The sequence below is a fragment of the Pelodiscus sinensis genome, chromosome 1 (genome assembly GCF_052426305.1).
Source record: "Pelodiscus sinensis isolate ZL-2025 chromosome 1, ASM5242630v1, whole genome shotgun sequence".
NCBI lineage: Eukaryota > Metazoa > Chordata > Testudines > Trionychidae > Pelodiscus > Pelodiscus sinensis.
This window is the reverse complement of record NC_143052.1, coordinates 46,359,297-46,373,238: the sequence shown is the minus strand read 5'-3', so window position 1 is coordinate 46,373,238 and position 13,942 is coordinate 46,359,297. Positions and strand designations below refer to the sequence as shown.

Here is a 13,942-nt window from a genome sequence, read left to right as displayed (position 1 = left end):
TGGAACTGGGGACCAAGGCGAATATATAGAATTTGCAGAAAACACCAATAAATGTAGTACCAATGGGATGTGCTCAATTGGTGCTGGAGTGTGTCTTGGTGTGTCTTTATGTGGTACCGACTTGGTCAGTGGCAATGATAGTGACGACAGTACAGGAGGTGGTGTTGGAGTCCTCAGAAGCGGCATGCCAGCATGGGTTTCCTTCGGTGTCATCTTCGGTGTCAACTTGTGTGCTTTGAGTACTGCATCGGGCAATGGTGCCAATGCTGCCAATGACTTGTGCATAGGCTCCAAATGTGCCCGTTTGTGTGGCATGCTTTATTTTGTCAGCACAGTATCGGAGGTCCTGCACTTGTCAGCAATGCTCACTCTTGAGGAGGTTGGTGCCAAGGGCAGGGACTTAGCTGGAGAAATCTTGGCCTTCATCTTTGTCTTCTCTGATGACTAGGAGGGACATATTTTGTCTGGACCAGGGACATTTTCCTTTTCTTTAGACCTCAATGATGAGGAAGAGTCTTTGCAAGTTGGCTGAAGTGACTTTTCATAGAGAAAGGTCTTTAGTCGGTTGACTCTGTCCCATCTTGCCCTCTCAGTGAGGATGGAGCACAGTGAGGATGGAGCACTGGGAAGGTATTTCTGAAAGAGGTGGCCTTCTACCCAGCTTTTTATGCATGAAGAGTGGCCATCAGAGTCAGGCATGGTGTCTCTACATGAGTCACACCTCTTGATGCCTGGTGAACCAGGCATATTGAAAGCAGGGAAAAAATGCAGTAGAACAAAGAGGGTTTGGGGGGTTTTTTTGGGATGAAAAAACTGGGGAGAAGGGTTGAAAAACTTGGAGAACAAGAAAAACTGAAGAACTTTATACTTTTTTTGTTTTTTTAAGTTGAAGAAGGGAAGCTGCAGAGGAGGTCTGTTTGCTACCGAGGACGGTAGAGAAGGAACTGAGGTGCCACGTGGCGTGTGCAACTAATGGACACTAATGGCACAAGAAGACACCACTGTGTGTGCATGGCATGGCAGGGCACTTCTAGAAGAAATCTCCAGTTGCACCACAACGCACCAGCATCTAGAGTGAAGCACCCATGGGGACTTCTAGAGTGAAGCAACCACGGGGATATCACTCAAAGAAGTAGTCACTGCTTGATCGAAGTAAAGATACTGTAAAGACTATACAGTAAAACTATATGCAAACTGGAGACAGATACTTAGTTTGAGCTCAACTTCCCTTAACAAAAGGTATTACAAAAGCCACATACCCAGTATTGGGGGTGGGATAAATGAGCCCTCTGCTTTGCACTGTCTCTAACTCAAAAAAAGTTTGAAAACCATTCTCATGACCCAATTACAGAAAACTGTTGATGCCAGTGACCCAACATAATTTGCCTAGAGTGTGGGCTCCAAGGTGGGGCTGAGGACTAGAGCTTTGGGCTATAGGAAGGGAATCATGCTTTTTGCAGGGGAGAATCCAGGGCTGGGGCAAGAGGAGCTTACCTCAAGTGGCTCCCAATCAGCAATGCAGTGGGGGTGCTAACACAGGATTCCTGTCTGTCCTGACAACGCAGACCAAACTGAGCCACTGAAACAGTCAACAGGTTCCCAGCCAATAGGCATGTGGAGTTAGTGCTTAGGACAGGGGCAGTGCATGGAGCCTCTTTTCCCCTCTCCCGCAAGAAATGAACCTGCTGATGGCCGATTCTGGTGTGCAGTACAGTCTGTAGTGCCAAGACAGGCAGGAAGTCTGCCTTAGTACCCCTGCTGATCACCTTGCAGCAAAAAGACCCCAGTACCTGACATTCCATGGTCCAGGACTGCGCTGCAACCCCTAGTTTGAAAACCACTGCTTTAAGTAACAATGCTAACAGGTGACCCGTCTGTAGGTTTGGCTGTTACTTGTGGAAGCTACATAAATAATAGGAGAAAAGGAAAATATCTAGCTAAACCTCAGTATATCTATAGAAAATAGGGAGGAGATTCTGTGCTGTCTCTCTATAGATGTGTCTACTCTGCAATTAAAACGCAGCAGTTGACCCCTGGCAGCTGATTCAGGCTTGCAGGGTGTGGGTAACAGCAATTTAATTGTGGGGTAGTCAGGCTTGGGTTGAAGCCCAGGTTCTAGGACCCTGCATCCTGAGCCAAACATCTACACTGGAATTAAGCATCCCCTTAGCTTGAATCCTGTGAGCCCGAGTCTGCCGGCACGAGCCAGTTGTATGTTTTTAACTGCTGTGTAGACATATTCTAAGAGGCTCTCTCCCTTAATATCTGTGCTGGTGATTTTCCTTCCCCCTGCTTTGTGGCTGGTTCTAGGGCTTTTAGGGACCCTTTAGAAGGTAGAATAAGACACTTTAGCCAGTCTATGAGAGTTATCTTGGCTTACTATCCTGAATCAGTGCTTCAGACAAACAGGGTTCTCACTTTCTTTATGATCAAAGGAGATAATGGCTACATTTACATTGGCATGATTTTCCCTAAAATGCTTTTAACGGAAAAGTTTTCCGTTAAAAGCATTTTCAGAAAAGCATGTCTAGATTGGCAGGATGCTTTTCCGCAAAAGCACTTTTTGTGGAAAAGCGTCCGTGGCCAATCTAGACGCGGTTTTCCGCAAAAAAGCCCCTATCGCCATTTTCGCGATCGGGGCTTTTTTGCGGAAAACACTACTGTGCTGTTTACACTGGCCCTTTTGCGCAAAAGTCTTTCGGAAAAAGACTTTTGCCCAAACGGGAGCAGCATAGTATTTCTGGAAAATCACTGATGATCTTACATGAGATCGTCATGTAAGTTTTTCCGAAAAACTTTCCAGTCTAGACACAGCCAATATGTTTGGGAACAAATAGCTAAAAACACCTAGGATTTAAAATGATCTTGAATTTACAATGAGAATTCCAAAATACACAGATGAAAAACAGTAATGTCCCGATAATTGAAATCACTTGTCTTCAGTTGTTATTGAAACAACATTCTTTTACCTTTGCCATCCATATTAAGCTGTTCTATCAGCAACATAGCATCTCTGTAGTTTGAAGAAGGCAATTCAAAGTCCTCTGTAGCAGTATCAGAAGATTGAGTTAATTCATCAAAATCATCTGCAACATCCATCTGTTTGCCAATCTACAAATAAGACATAATTTCATGAGTAAAAAAATATTGTAAATTACCGTACATTATAACAAAAACAGGATTATTATTCATTTAATCAACTATTTCCCCACACAATGTGGTCTCAAACAGGCTATACTGTAAGCTCTTCAGAGAAGGAACAGTGATTTACCTATTTGTTGAAACACCGAGCCCATTTCTGAATACACAAAGTGCTTTGTAAGTGCTTAAAATTTAAAGCAATATTTTTGTTTAGTAAGCAACGTTACATACCTTGTTCTTTTCATCTACTGTTCTGGCTCTAGGTCTAGAAAACAAAAATAAATATTGGCATTTGAAAATTGATGTTAACATAGAAGTAAAATCATATATGTGTTCTGAACACATTGATCTATTTATTTAGCAAGTGTGAATTCTTTTATTGTCAATTCTGCATGAGATGTGGACAAGGGCTCACAGTCATAGTGGCTAGTTCTCTGAAGCCATCTGCTCAAAGTGCAGCAGCAGTTAAAAAAAAAAAACTCATACATGTTGGATCTCCCTGGTCCAGCACCTTCAGGACCTGACTGATTCCAGGATGAGGAATTTTTCCAGACGAGGGAAGGTCATTTCAGGCTCCCTGCTGCCATCTCCTCCCCCAGAGCTGTCTACTTCCCCATGCCAGGCTTCCTGGCCCCTCCCCCGCTCAGCTGAGCCACGCACTAGCTCCTGTTCTCCCTGCAGCCCAGATGAGCCACTTGCTAATTCCCGGCCCTCCCTCACAGCCCAAATGAGCTCCATGCTAGCTTCCGACCCTTCCCCGCGGCTCCCAGTTTCCCACCCCCCTGCAGCACACCAGGCCTCTCTGACCCTGGAACATTCATGGTCATGCTGGACCACAGATATTGCCAGATCAGAGAATCCCGGATTTTAGAGGTGCAACCTGTAGAATCTTAGGAACAACTAGGAAAGGGATAGATAAGACAGAAAATATCACAATGCCACTATATAAATCCATAACATACCACCACCTTGAACCCTGTGTGTGGTTCTGGTTGCCCCATCTCAGAGAGGGTTAACTCACCCGCTGCAGTAACTAAGGTTCTTTGATAAGGGTGTCCCTGTGGGTGCTCCACCTTCGGTTTTTGGGTGCCATAGCACGGCTGGCTGGAAGATTTCAATAGCATTGCTAGTGACAGGTAGTTTGTGCATGCGCAGCATACGCCACGTGCCAGGCAGCTCATGCACAGTCTACAATCCTTTCAGTTCCTTCTCTGCCCCAGTAGGGATGAGTGATGATACACGGAAGCAGAGGGGAGGAAGGGTTGGTGGTGGAGCACCCACAGGGACACACAACTCGAAGAACCTCAGTTACTGCAGAGTAACCCTCTCTTCTTCAAGGAGTGTCCCTGTAGTGCTCTACCTTATGTGATTATGAAGCAGTGTGTTCACTGGAGGAAAGAGCTTCGGTTGGCGTAGTGTCCTTATGGACAGCCATGAGGATAGAGTGACCAAACAGGGTTCCCCTAGAGGGATGGGTGTCGAGGGCATAATGGGTCACAAAAGTACGGGTGGACAACCAGGTAGCTGATTTATAGATATCTGACAGGGGAATGCTCTGAACATACGCAGTGGATGCAGCCACGGCTCTTGTTGTGTGTGCACGAAGTCGTGGAGGCAATTCCTTGCCAAAGGCTGCTTATGCCACTCTTATGCACTCCACTATCCATTTGGAGAGTCTCTGGGAGGAAATGGGGAGTCCTGGAGATGGTTCAGCAGTCAAAATGAATAATTTATTGGTTCTGCGGATATGTGTGGTTCTATCTATGTAGAACATGACGGCCCAGCGGAGATCGAGGGTATGGAGCACTGCTTGCGTCTCGTTGTTGTGAGGTTTAGGAAAGAAGACAGGTCAGTTGATGGGTACATTGCAATGGAACGCAGAGGGGACCTTTGGCATGAACTTGGGGTGAGGCTGAAGTACTACCTTGTCTTTATGGATGACCGTAAATGGTGGGTCTGTCATGAGGGCCCAAATTTCTCCAACCCTTCTGGTGGATGTTATTGGCACAAGGAAGGCCACCTTCATGGAGAGGTGGAGCAACAAGCAGGTTTTCATTGGCTCGAAGGGCGTTTTTGTTAGGGCCCTAAGGATGAGACTGAGTTCCGGGTAGGTGTTTTGCAGACCTTTAAGAAAACTTTTAGTTGTTATCAGGTGTGTGAACACCATTGTATCGTCTATTGATTGGTGAAGAGCTGCAATTGAAGCAAGATGGACTTTAAGGGAGCTCAGGGAAAGGCCTGAATTCTTAAGCTCCATGATGTATTGCAGGACAGCAGAAAGTGGAGCTTAGGCCACACTGAGGTTGTTTCTTTGGGACCAAGCAGAGAAGCATCCCCATTTGTACAGATGACATGTCCATGTGGATGTTCTGCAGCTGTTGAGGAGAATTTCTTGGACTTGATTTGTGCATTGTGATTCTAGTGGAGGGAGTCACTGCGAAACCATGCCTGGAGCTGGAGAGTGGTGAGCTGTGGGTGATGGAGGCGACTGCAGTGCTTGATGAGGAGATGCGGGAGCCAGGGAAGACGCCATGGCCGCTTGGATGACATTTGGAGCAGGTAAGTATGCCATGTCTGTCTTGGCCAATCCGGAGCCATGAGAAAAACGTTGGCCCTGTCCATTCAGATCTTGTTGACCACTCGATGGAGAAGTAGTATAAGTGGAAAAGCACAGAGGAGTGCTATGCCCCAGTGGATCGTGAATGCGTCTCCCAGGAAGTGCGAGCCGATGCCCACACATTACCAGTACTGCAAGAATTTTTTGTTGGTATGGGTCACAAATAGGTCTATTTGGGGAAAACCCCATCATTGTAAGATTTGGTAAAAGATGGTAGGATCTATTTTCCACCCATGGTTGAAGGAGAAGTTCCTGCTGAGAGAGTCCGATGTTATGTTGTCTTTGCCTGCAAGGTGTGAGGCAACTAAGATTATGTTGTGTCCACCTTGTCCAGAAGCGGATTGCTTCCTTGCAGAGGGGGTAAGATCTGGCCCCTCCCTGTTGATGTAGAATATTGCAGCTTGGTTGTCTGTAAAAATCTGCACAGTGGAGTTGGAGATGTGGTTCTTGAAATACTGGCAGGCGTAGAATACTGCACAAAGCTTGAGTAGTCTCTGCAGGTGACCATAGGGCTTGTGTGGTAAGAGTGCTGAGGGGGGCTTCCCAGCCTACTTGGGATGTATTCAAGGTGATCGTAGTGCAGGGGGCACATTTTTGGAAGGGGACCCCGGCGCACACGTTTTGTGCATTCAACCACCATTGGAGCGAGTTTCTGATGGTGAGTGGCACCGAGAACAGCTTGAGAAGCTGTGTCTTCTTGGTCTGTATACTGTACTGAGCCAGTGTTGTAGTGGCCTCATGTGGCATGAAGGACTACAGTGGGGGCTGCTGCCATGTGGCATAAGAGCTGGAAACATGCTGTGGCAGGTAGCTGGGGAGCTGTGGAGCATGGGGCAGAGATGCAGTGTGTGTGTGTGTGTGTGTGGGGGGGGGTGCCCTATGAAATTTTGCACCAGGGTTGGTTAGAGTTGACATTTTGAGAATGAAAGCGTTCCATGGTGGTACTGACTGCGTTTTTGTGTTTCTTGAAGGGAGTCATCCAGATAAGGGAAGATGGACACTCTGGGCCTACACAGATGAGCTGCTATTACTGCCAGTACCTTGGATAATACCCTCGCTGCAGTGGAAAGGCTGAAGGGGAGTACCATGTACTGGAAGTGGTGTCCACTCGTGGTAAATCTGAGATATTTCCCGTGCGCGGGGTGGATAGGCACATGGAAATACGCATCTTGGAGGTCGAGAGTCGCCAACCAGTCGTCTTTGTTGAGGGATGGGATGATGGTGGAGAGGGTAACTATACGGAAGCGTTGGGAAAGGACATGCTTGTTAAGGCCTCTGAGATCTAAGATTGGCCTCCATCCCCCTGACTTCTTTTCCATGAGAAAATACCGGGAATAGAAACCAGTGTTGTGGTACTGGTGGGGAACATGTTCCACTACTTTGATGGAGAGCAGGTGGTCAATTTCTTGGCTTAGGATAGACTCGTGAGATGGGTTCCCTGAAGAGGGATGGGGTGAATGGTTGGGGTTGGGGGATGGACAGAAACTGTATGCAGTACCCGTTCTTTATGATGTTCAACACCCATCTGTCAGATTTTACGAGTACCAGTGATGACAGAACGGTGCAAGGTGTCGTCTGGATATTGGAGTACCATGAACGATGGGAGGGGAGGGATGAATTTGACGACTTCCGACCTGAGCTTCAAAACATTTATCTATTATTAGAGGGCTGGGACGGGGTGGGCTGGTCGGCGGATTGCTGCCTTCTCTGGTCATACTGCCTCTGTGGTTGAGTAAAAAAGGCAGGTCTGTATCTCTGTGTATAGCCTTGGTTTTGTTTTCATTTTGGCACAGGAACCTGAATGCCCAGCTTATGAAAAGTGGTTCTGGAATCTTTCAGGGAGTGTAACGAAGTGTCGGTAGAGTCCACGAAGAGCTTTGGGCCCTCAAATGGGAAGTCTTCGACCCTTATCTGGACTCCTCTGGGAAGCCAGATATTTAGAGCCAGGATACTCTTCTCATCATGACCGCAGCTGCAAGGGAATAAACAGCAATGTCGGCAGAGTTAAGGGCGGACTATAAGGCTGTCCTGGCTATTAGTGAGCCTTCAATTGTGTTGCCTTTAAACTGCTCTTTTTTCTGTATTGGAAGATACTGAATAAAAGTTGATATCCTCTTAAAGATGTGATGTGTATGTTTTGCCAGCATAACTGTGTAGTTCGAGATGCGAAGCTGGAGGAGTAAGCTTTTATACCCATAAGGTCAAGTCGTTTCCACTCCTTATCAGGAGGAGTGGATTTTGATAAGGTATGTTTGGCCCTCTGGCTGGCAGCGTCAACTACGAGGGAATTGGCAGGAGGGTGTGTGAAGAGGAACTCCGCATCTTGTGAGGAGACATAATATTTTCTATCTGCCTTTTTGCCCAATGGGGACATGGTGGCGTGTGTTTATTGAGACCCATGAGGGCAGGGTCCATGGGTAGTGCTAATTTAACCGCTGGTGTGGTATATAGGATGCTGGTGAGCTTCTGTTGGGCGTCAGGCTGTGTCATTAATGAAATTTCTAACACTTCAGCTACCCTTCTAAAGAGGTCCTGGAAAGCCCTAGAATCATCACCTGCTGCGGGAGGCAGTGGTATGAGGGCATCCTCCAGAGGGAAAGATGACAAATGAGTTGATGGGAGTGTATTGGGGGTGGGGGAAGGTCTCCTGAAACTCTCCAATGCAAAATAGCAACCCTCCCACCATTACTATCTGCAAATCAGATGCTAAGCAAGGGAGAAACTTTCCAGCTACACCTCTGCAGCTCCCTCAACCCCAGTTCCCTCCCTCAAAACTCCTTCTCTTCCAGACCTTCTCCCTACACACATTCTCCACACAGATTCTGTCAGGCAGGACAAGTGGATAGGGATGTGTTCCCTGAAACTTTGCTGAAGGGCCAAGGTAGCAAATGGAGTGGAAGGGTGCAGTTGGGGGGGATGGGGAGGCAATGTCCCTGGATGTAACATCACAAATGTTGCTTTTACATGGGCAGCTATATTGCTGTTACCAAAAGCATTCCCAGGGGAAATGTTGCTCATAAGCAGCAGTTGTTTTTACAAGATATTGCTGTAAATAAGTGTCAACTCTATTACTGATAGCTGAAGAGTAACTTTATCACCCAACAGAATTACAGAGCAACAAAAATAAGCAAAAAATGACTGACGTTATGCTATTAATTTTATGTCATGAAATGATGTTGAAAGGGCAGCCACAAATTAAGTAAGGGCCTCTTTAAAAGCCTTCCCTAGGGAGCAGCACGGGGGAGAGCTGAGAAGGAGTTTGGAGAGTGAAGGAGTTTGGAGGTGGAGAAAGACAAACAACTGATAAGAAGACCAGAGGAGCCAAGCAGAACAGCACCAGCCCTGGTAAAGGCTGCAGAGAGAGGTGAGGGGCGTGGGCAGGGAGTGTTTGAAGACTCCCTTTTTCCAAGTGGACAGAGGAGGACTGCCTACTCAGCCCAGACTGATCCAGGGCACTGGCCCCATTACTTTGTTGTTTTGCTGCAGGACAGAAGGCCAAACGCCAAAACCAGGCAAGTGAGTCTTGTACTACAGCCTCTAAACTGTGGGATAGTGGACTGAATAGGGGTCAAGGGCCCAGGAGTGGGACTGACCCTGTCACATGCTTTAGTAATTCAGAGTTGTGGTGACTGAATCAAACTTGCTAACTGCCACTTTAAAAATGTTGTTTGGAACAAAGAATCAGGATGATACAAAAACCTAAGGTTTTTGGAGCCTGTCCTCTTTTCAACAGAAGCTATCTTGAACTGAGTTGCTGTTAGACTTGAAGACCAGAGTATGTGACTTGTTTTTAAATCTGAAAATATATATTCTATATTGTCATTCTTTGTCCTTATTAAATAATGGTTCCTAGGTGTGTGTGTGTGTGTGTGTGGTGTTTTTTTTTTTTTTTTTGGCCGTGTGATCTGTTCAACATGGAAACAGCAACTTCAAGCTGTATTTGACCATCAGACCAAGTATTTTCAAAAAAGAGAGCCGCTTTTTCAATGAGAGCACCCAGGCTGTCTGGATGCTCTCTTTCAAAAAAGCACTGTGTTCAATAACGCCTTTTTTCGAAAGAGCGCTTTCGAAAAAAGGCATTATTCCTCATAAAATGAGGTTTTCCGTGGTCGAAAAAACTGCCACGTTCTTTCAATTTAATTTTGAAAGAATGCGACAGCAGTCTAGATGCAGGTGAAGTTTTTTCGAAAAAAAAGTCCACTTTTTCGAAAAAAAGCCTATAGTCTAGACACATCCTTTGGGTTTAATTTGCATAGAACAAAGTAACCTGCTGTATTGTTTTTATTGTTTAGCTGTACTTTCTATAGCCTAGAATCTAAAGTTACTTCTACATAGACTTAATGTTGGTATCTGTACCAGTCAATCCCTTCAGTAAACTTATACCAGCTTTTGCCAAGTACCATTAAATAGGTCTTCATAGTACTTTTTAATACTTAAAGGTTTGTAAAAGCTATTCATGAAGGGAAAGCTACGCAGCATGGATAAGTGACAGTATCCCAGAACTATTTTTGTCTCCTTGCAAAGTGCCATAAGAAGTTTAAAAAAAAGGTTTGACAAGGGAAGGAAATACTTTCTATGCTGGTTTCATTTTAATTAAGATGGTTAAAAGCAGCATTTTTGTTCTACACAATGCTTCAAAGCTGTATTAAATTACTGTTCACTTATAAACTCTTGAAAGAGCAACCCATAATATTTTGTTCAGAGTTATGAATATGTCCGTTACCAACAACTTCCTTTCGTGAGATGTTCATAAACTCTGAAGTTTTACTGCAGTGATTATTTTTAATGTCAGTTCTCAAGCAACATATATTTCTAACAATCATGCATGAGAAGTACAGCATTGTTATATTCTGTACCTTCCTTCATCCTGAGATGTTTCGCTCAAAGTGCTATCATCAACTCCTTGGAATTGATTTCCATTGGTGGAATTCATTTGCTGATTAGTTCTCTGCTTTGAAATCCGCTTTTTGTTTTCATTTTTCTTTACATCCTTCACATTCAAGGCAGAATTACTACTTTAAACAAGAATAAAGAAACAAACCAGGGCTTAAGTATCTTCACATAAAAATCTTTGTAAAAGAGACAAATACAAAAATAATATAGAAGGCAATATTCAGGCACTCTGAAGCACGTAAAAGAAAATTTCTTCTATGATAAAGTACTGAAGCTGATTCCACCAAATAGCGAAGGACACGCCAACAGTCTATGCACACATAATATGTTGCCACAAGCATTAGAATTCTTGGGCCAGATACAGTCCAACAGCAGCAAATTTCACTCTTCTGGGCTCATGGAAGCATATGCTCTGGAATGGGGATTCACCTTGAAGGACAAATGGCACTAATGAAGCTCTTTATCATGGAAGAACTGCTTTTAAAACCTAAAGCAGAACATCTTTCAGCTGATTTACCCCCCCCCCCCCCATCTCCTTTTTGACTAGCCATACTACGATGAGTGATCTGCATGGCTCTAGTTCCCCTGCAGAACAGAAACTGTAGGTGTTTTGCATCATTCTGTCCACCCACTCCACTGGTGGATTTTCTGCTACTAAGGCCAAATAGCTCAGGTTCCACCAAGTAAATCTAGCCCTTTCTATTCCAAGTGAAACAGAGAGCCATTTTATTAGAATGGTGTGAAAAGGATTGATTAAATTATTTCTTCTCTTTTGACATTCATTAATAAGAGAATAAAAATAACCACATGATAGATTGATTAAAATAGCAATTTATAAAAACTAAGCACTGCTTATATTTGAATAAAAAAAGGAATTCTAATAATCTACAAAATATTTTAAGAACATAAGGATGGCCATACTGAGTCAGACCAAAGGTCCATCAGCCCAGTACCCTGTCTGCCGAGAGTAGCCAATGCCAGGTGTCCCAGAGGGAGTGAATCAAACAAGTAATGATCAAGCGATCTCTCTCCTGCCAGCCATCTCCACCCTCTGACAAACAGAGGTTAGGGACACCATTCCTTACCCATACTGGCTAATAGTCATTTAGGGACTTAACCTTCATGAATGTATCTAGTTCTCTTTTAAATCCTGTTATAGTCCTAGCCTTCACAATATCCTCAGGCAAGGAGTTCCACAGATTGACTATGCGCTGTGTAGAAGAATTTCCTTTTATTTGTTTTAAACCTGCTGCTCATTAGTTTCATTGGGTGGCCCCTAGTTCTTATATTAAGTGAACAAGTAAATAACTTTTCCTTATTCACTTTCTCCACACTTGTCATGATTTTATAGACCTCTATCGTATCCCCCCTTAGTCTCCTCTTTTCCAAGCTGAAAAGTCCCAGTCTCTTTAATTGCTCCTCATGTGGGACCTGTTCCAAACCCCTAATCATTTTAGTTGCCCTTCTCTGAACCTTTTCTAATGCCAGCATATCTTTTTTGAGAAGAGGAGACCACATCTGTACGCAGTATTCAAGATGTGGGCGTATCATGGATTTATATAAGGGCAATAAGATATTCTCTGTCTTATTCTTTATCCCTTTTTTAATTATTCCTAACATCCTGTTTGCTTTTTTGACTGCTGCTTCATACTCTGTGGACATCTTCAGAGAACTATCCACAATGACTCCAAGATCTCTTTCCTGTTTAGTTGTAGCTAATTTAGCCTCCGTCATATTATATGTATAGTTGGGGTTACTTTTTTCAATGTGCATTAATTACTTTACATTTATCCACATTAAATTTCATTTGCCATTTTGTTGCCCAGTCACTAGTTCAGTGAGATCTCTTTGAAGTTCTTCACAGTTTGCTTTGGTCTTAACTACCTTGAGCAGTTTAGTATTGTCTGCAAACTTTGCCACGTCACTGTTTACCCCTTTCTCCAGATCGTTTATGAATAAGTTGAATAGGACTGGTCCTAGGACTGACCCTTGGGGAACACCACTAATTACACCTCTCCATTCTGAAATTTACCATTTATTCCTACCCTTTGTTTTCTGTCTTTTAACCAGTTCTCAGCCCATGAAAGGATCTTCCCTCTTATCCCATGACAACTTAATTTACGTAAGAGCCTTTGGTGAATTTCTTTTATATAAATAGATGGAAATTGGCAACTCTTTTAGACATCTATTTCAACTTAATTTTAGCTAGAGTCCCATTAATGGCTGTGTAAAGAATTGCATCATTATTCCTTTCCTGTACAAAAATCTCAGAAAATGTATTAGCAAGTTTATCAAATTGAAGATAAGTTGTTCTTGGAATTTCCCAAACAGTAAATAAGAGTATATTGTGGAGTTTGAGCCTACAAGCTGCTGAGTCTTTTCCAGCAAAGTAAGGCAAGTGAGTAGTCCCACTGAAGTGCTATTGAAACTATTTAAAGCCTGAGTGCTCAGCATGTTGCAGGATTGAACCCATTACATCTGTAAGAGAGTTCAAGGGGGTTATTATAAACCAACTATAAAACACTGAAACACAATGAATATTGATAATGAAGTCAATAAGAATTTTTAGGTGGTTCATCATTTAAAAAGATCAAGCAGCTAATTTAGGGTATTAACATTATATTAAGCATCGAACTTTTGGCAACCATTTTTTAAATTCTTGGTCAATGTGTTCATTTATTCAATGGGCAGGGCTCAAATTATTATGTCCTTAAATATTTTAGGAAGGAAAACAAATTTAGTGTCATTTGTAAGCCAAGACATGTGTACCGTGTTTCCACAGATGGAAGACTATTTCATTAAGCTACAGAATAAAAAATATTTAAGATAATTAAGTTTATATGCAAAAAAAATGAAGCTTAATGCTTATTTTTATCATCTTACCCCTTCAAAGGTATTTGAATTAACTTTGTTCTTTCCTTGGAGGAAACACTGTTCTTTATGGGGTTTTCTTTTTTTGTGGTTTCTCCACTTTCTCCTATAGAATATTGATTCTCCTGTATAGTAAGCTTCTCTTTCATTTGCTGATCAATACCATTTCCAGCCAAATTTTGCATATTTGACTTATAAGTATCTTCTTTTTTCTCTGTTGCCAACATTTCACCACATTTTTGCTTTCTCTTTTCCTCTTCTACCTAGAGTATAAAAGTTTAATGCTTAACATTTTTGTCATTATTTTCTTGAATTATTAAAGAGAAATTCAGGATGTACACTAAATTGTGCTCCTATGATTCACATAAAGAATTAAAAGGAGTTTTTAATTTTAAAGAACTATATTTACTAATATACTAC

The 13,942-nt window shown here is 43.2% G+C and overlaps 1 protein-coding gene across 17 annotated transcripts in view; it reads right to left on the bottom strand.

Annotated features, from left to right (window-relative positions):
* Nucleotides 1-13,942, bottom strand: part of ANKRD7 (ankyrin repeat domain 7) — a 181,142-nt gene that overhangs the window by 88,454 nt on the left and 78,746 nt on the right. For 15 of the 17 annotated variants that reach the window (XR_012903776.2, XR_012903781.2, XR_012903777.2 and 12 more), the window contains 4 exons: nucleotides 13,535-13,785; nucleotides 10,615-10,773; nucleotides 3,373-3,406; nucleotides 2,970-3,111 (listed from right to left, as the gene is read on the bottom strand). Coding sequence is in view for 13 of the 17 variants with exons in the window: in XM_089779172.1 (XP_089635298.1) it covers nucleotides 2,970-3,111; nucleotides 3,373-3,406; nucleotides 10,615-10,773; nucleotides 13,535-13,785 (586 nt within the window). In the remaining 4 variants the exon portion in view is untranslated. The remainder of the gene's footprint in view (nucleotides 1-2,969; nucleotides 3,112-3,372; nucleotides 3,407-10,614; nucleotides 10,774-13,534; nucleotides 13,786-13,942) is intronic. The other 2 variants (XM_075929122.2, XM_075929138.2) reach the window with 1 other exon arrangement.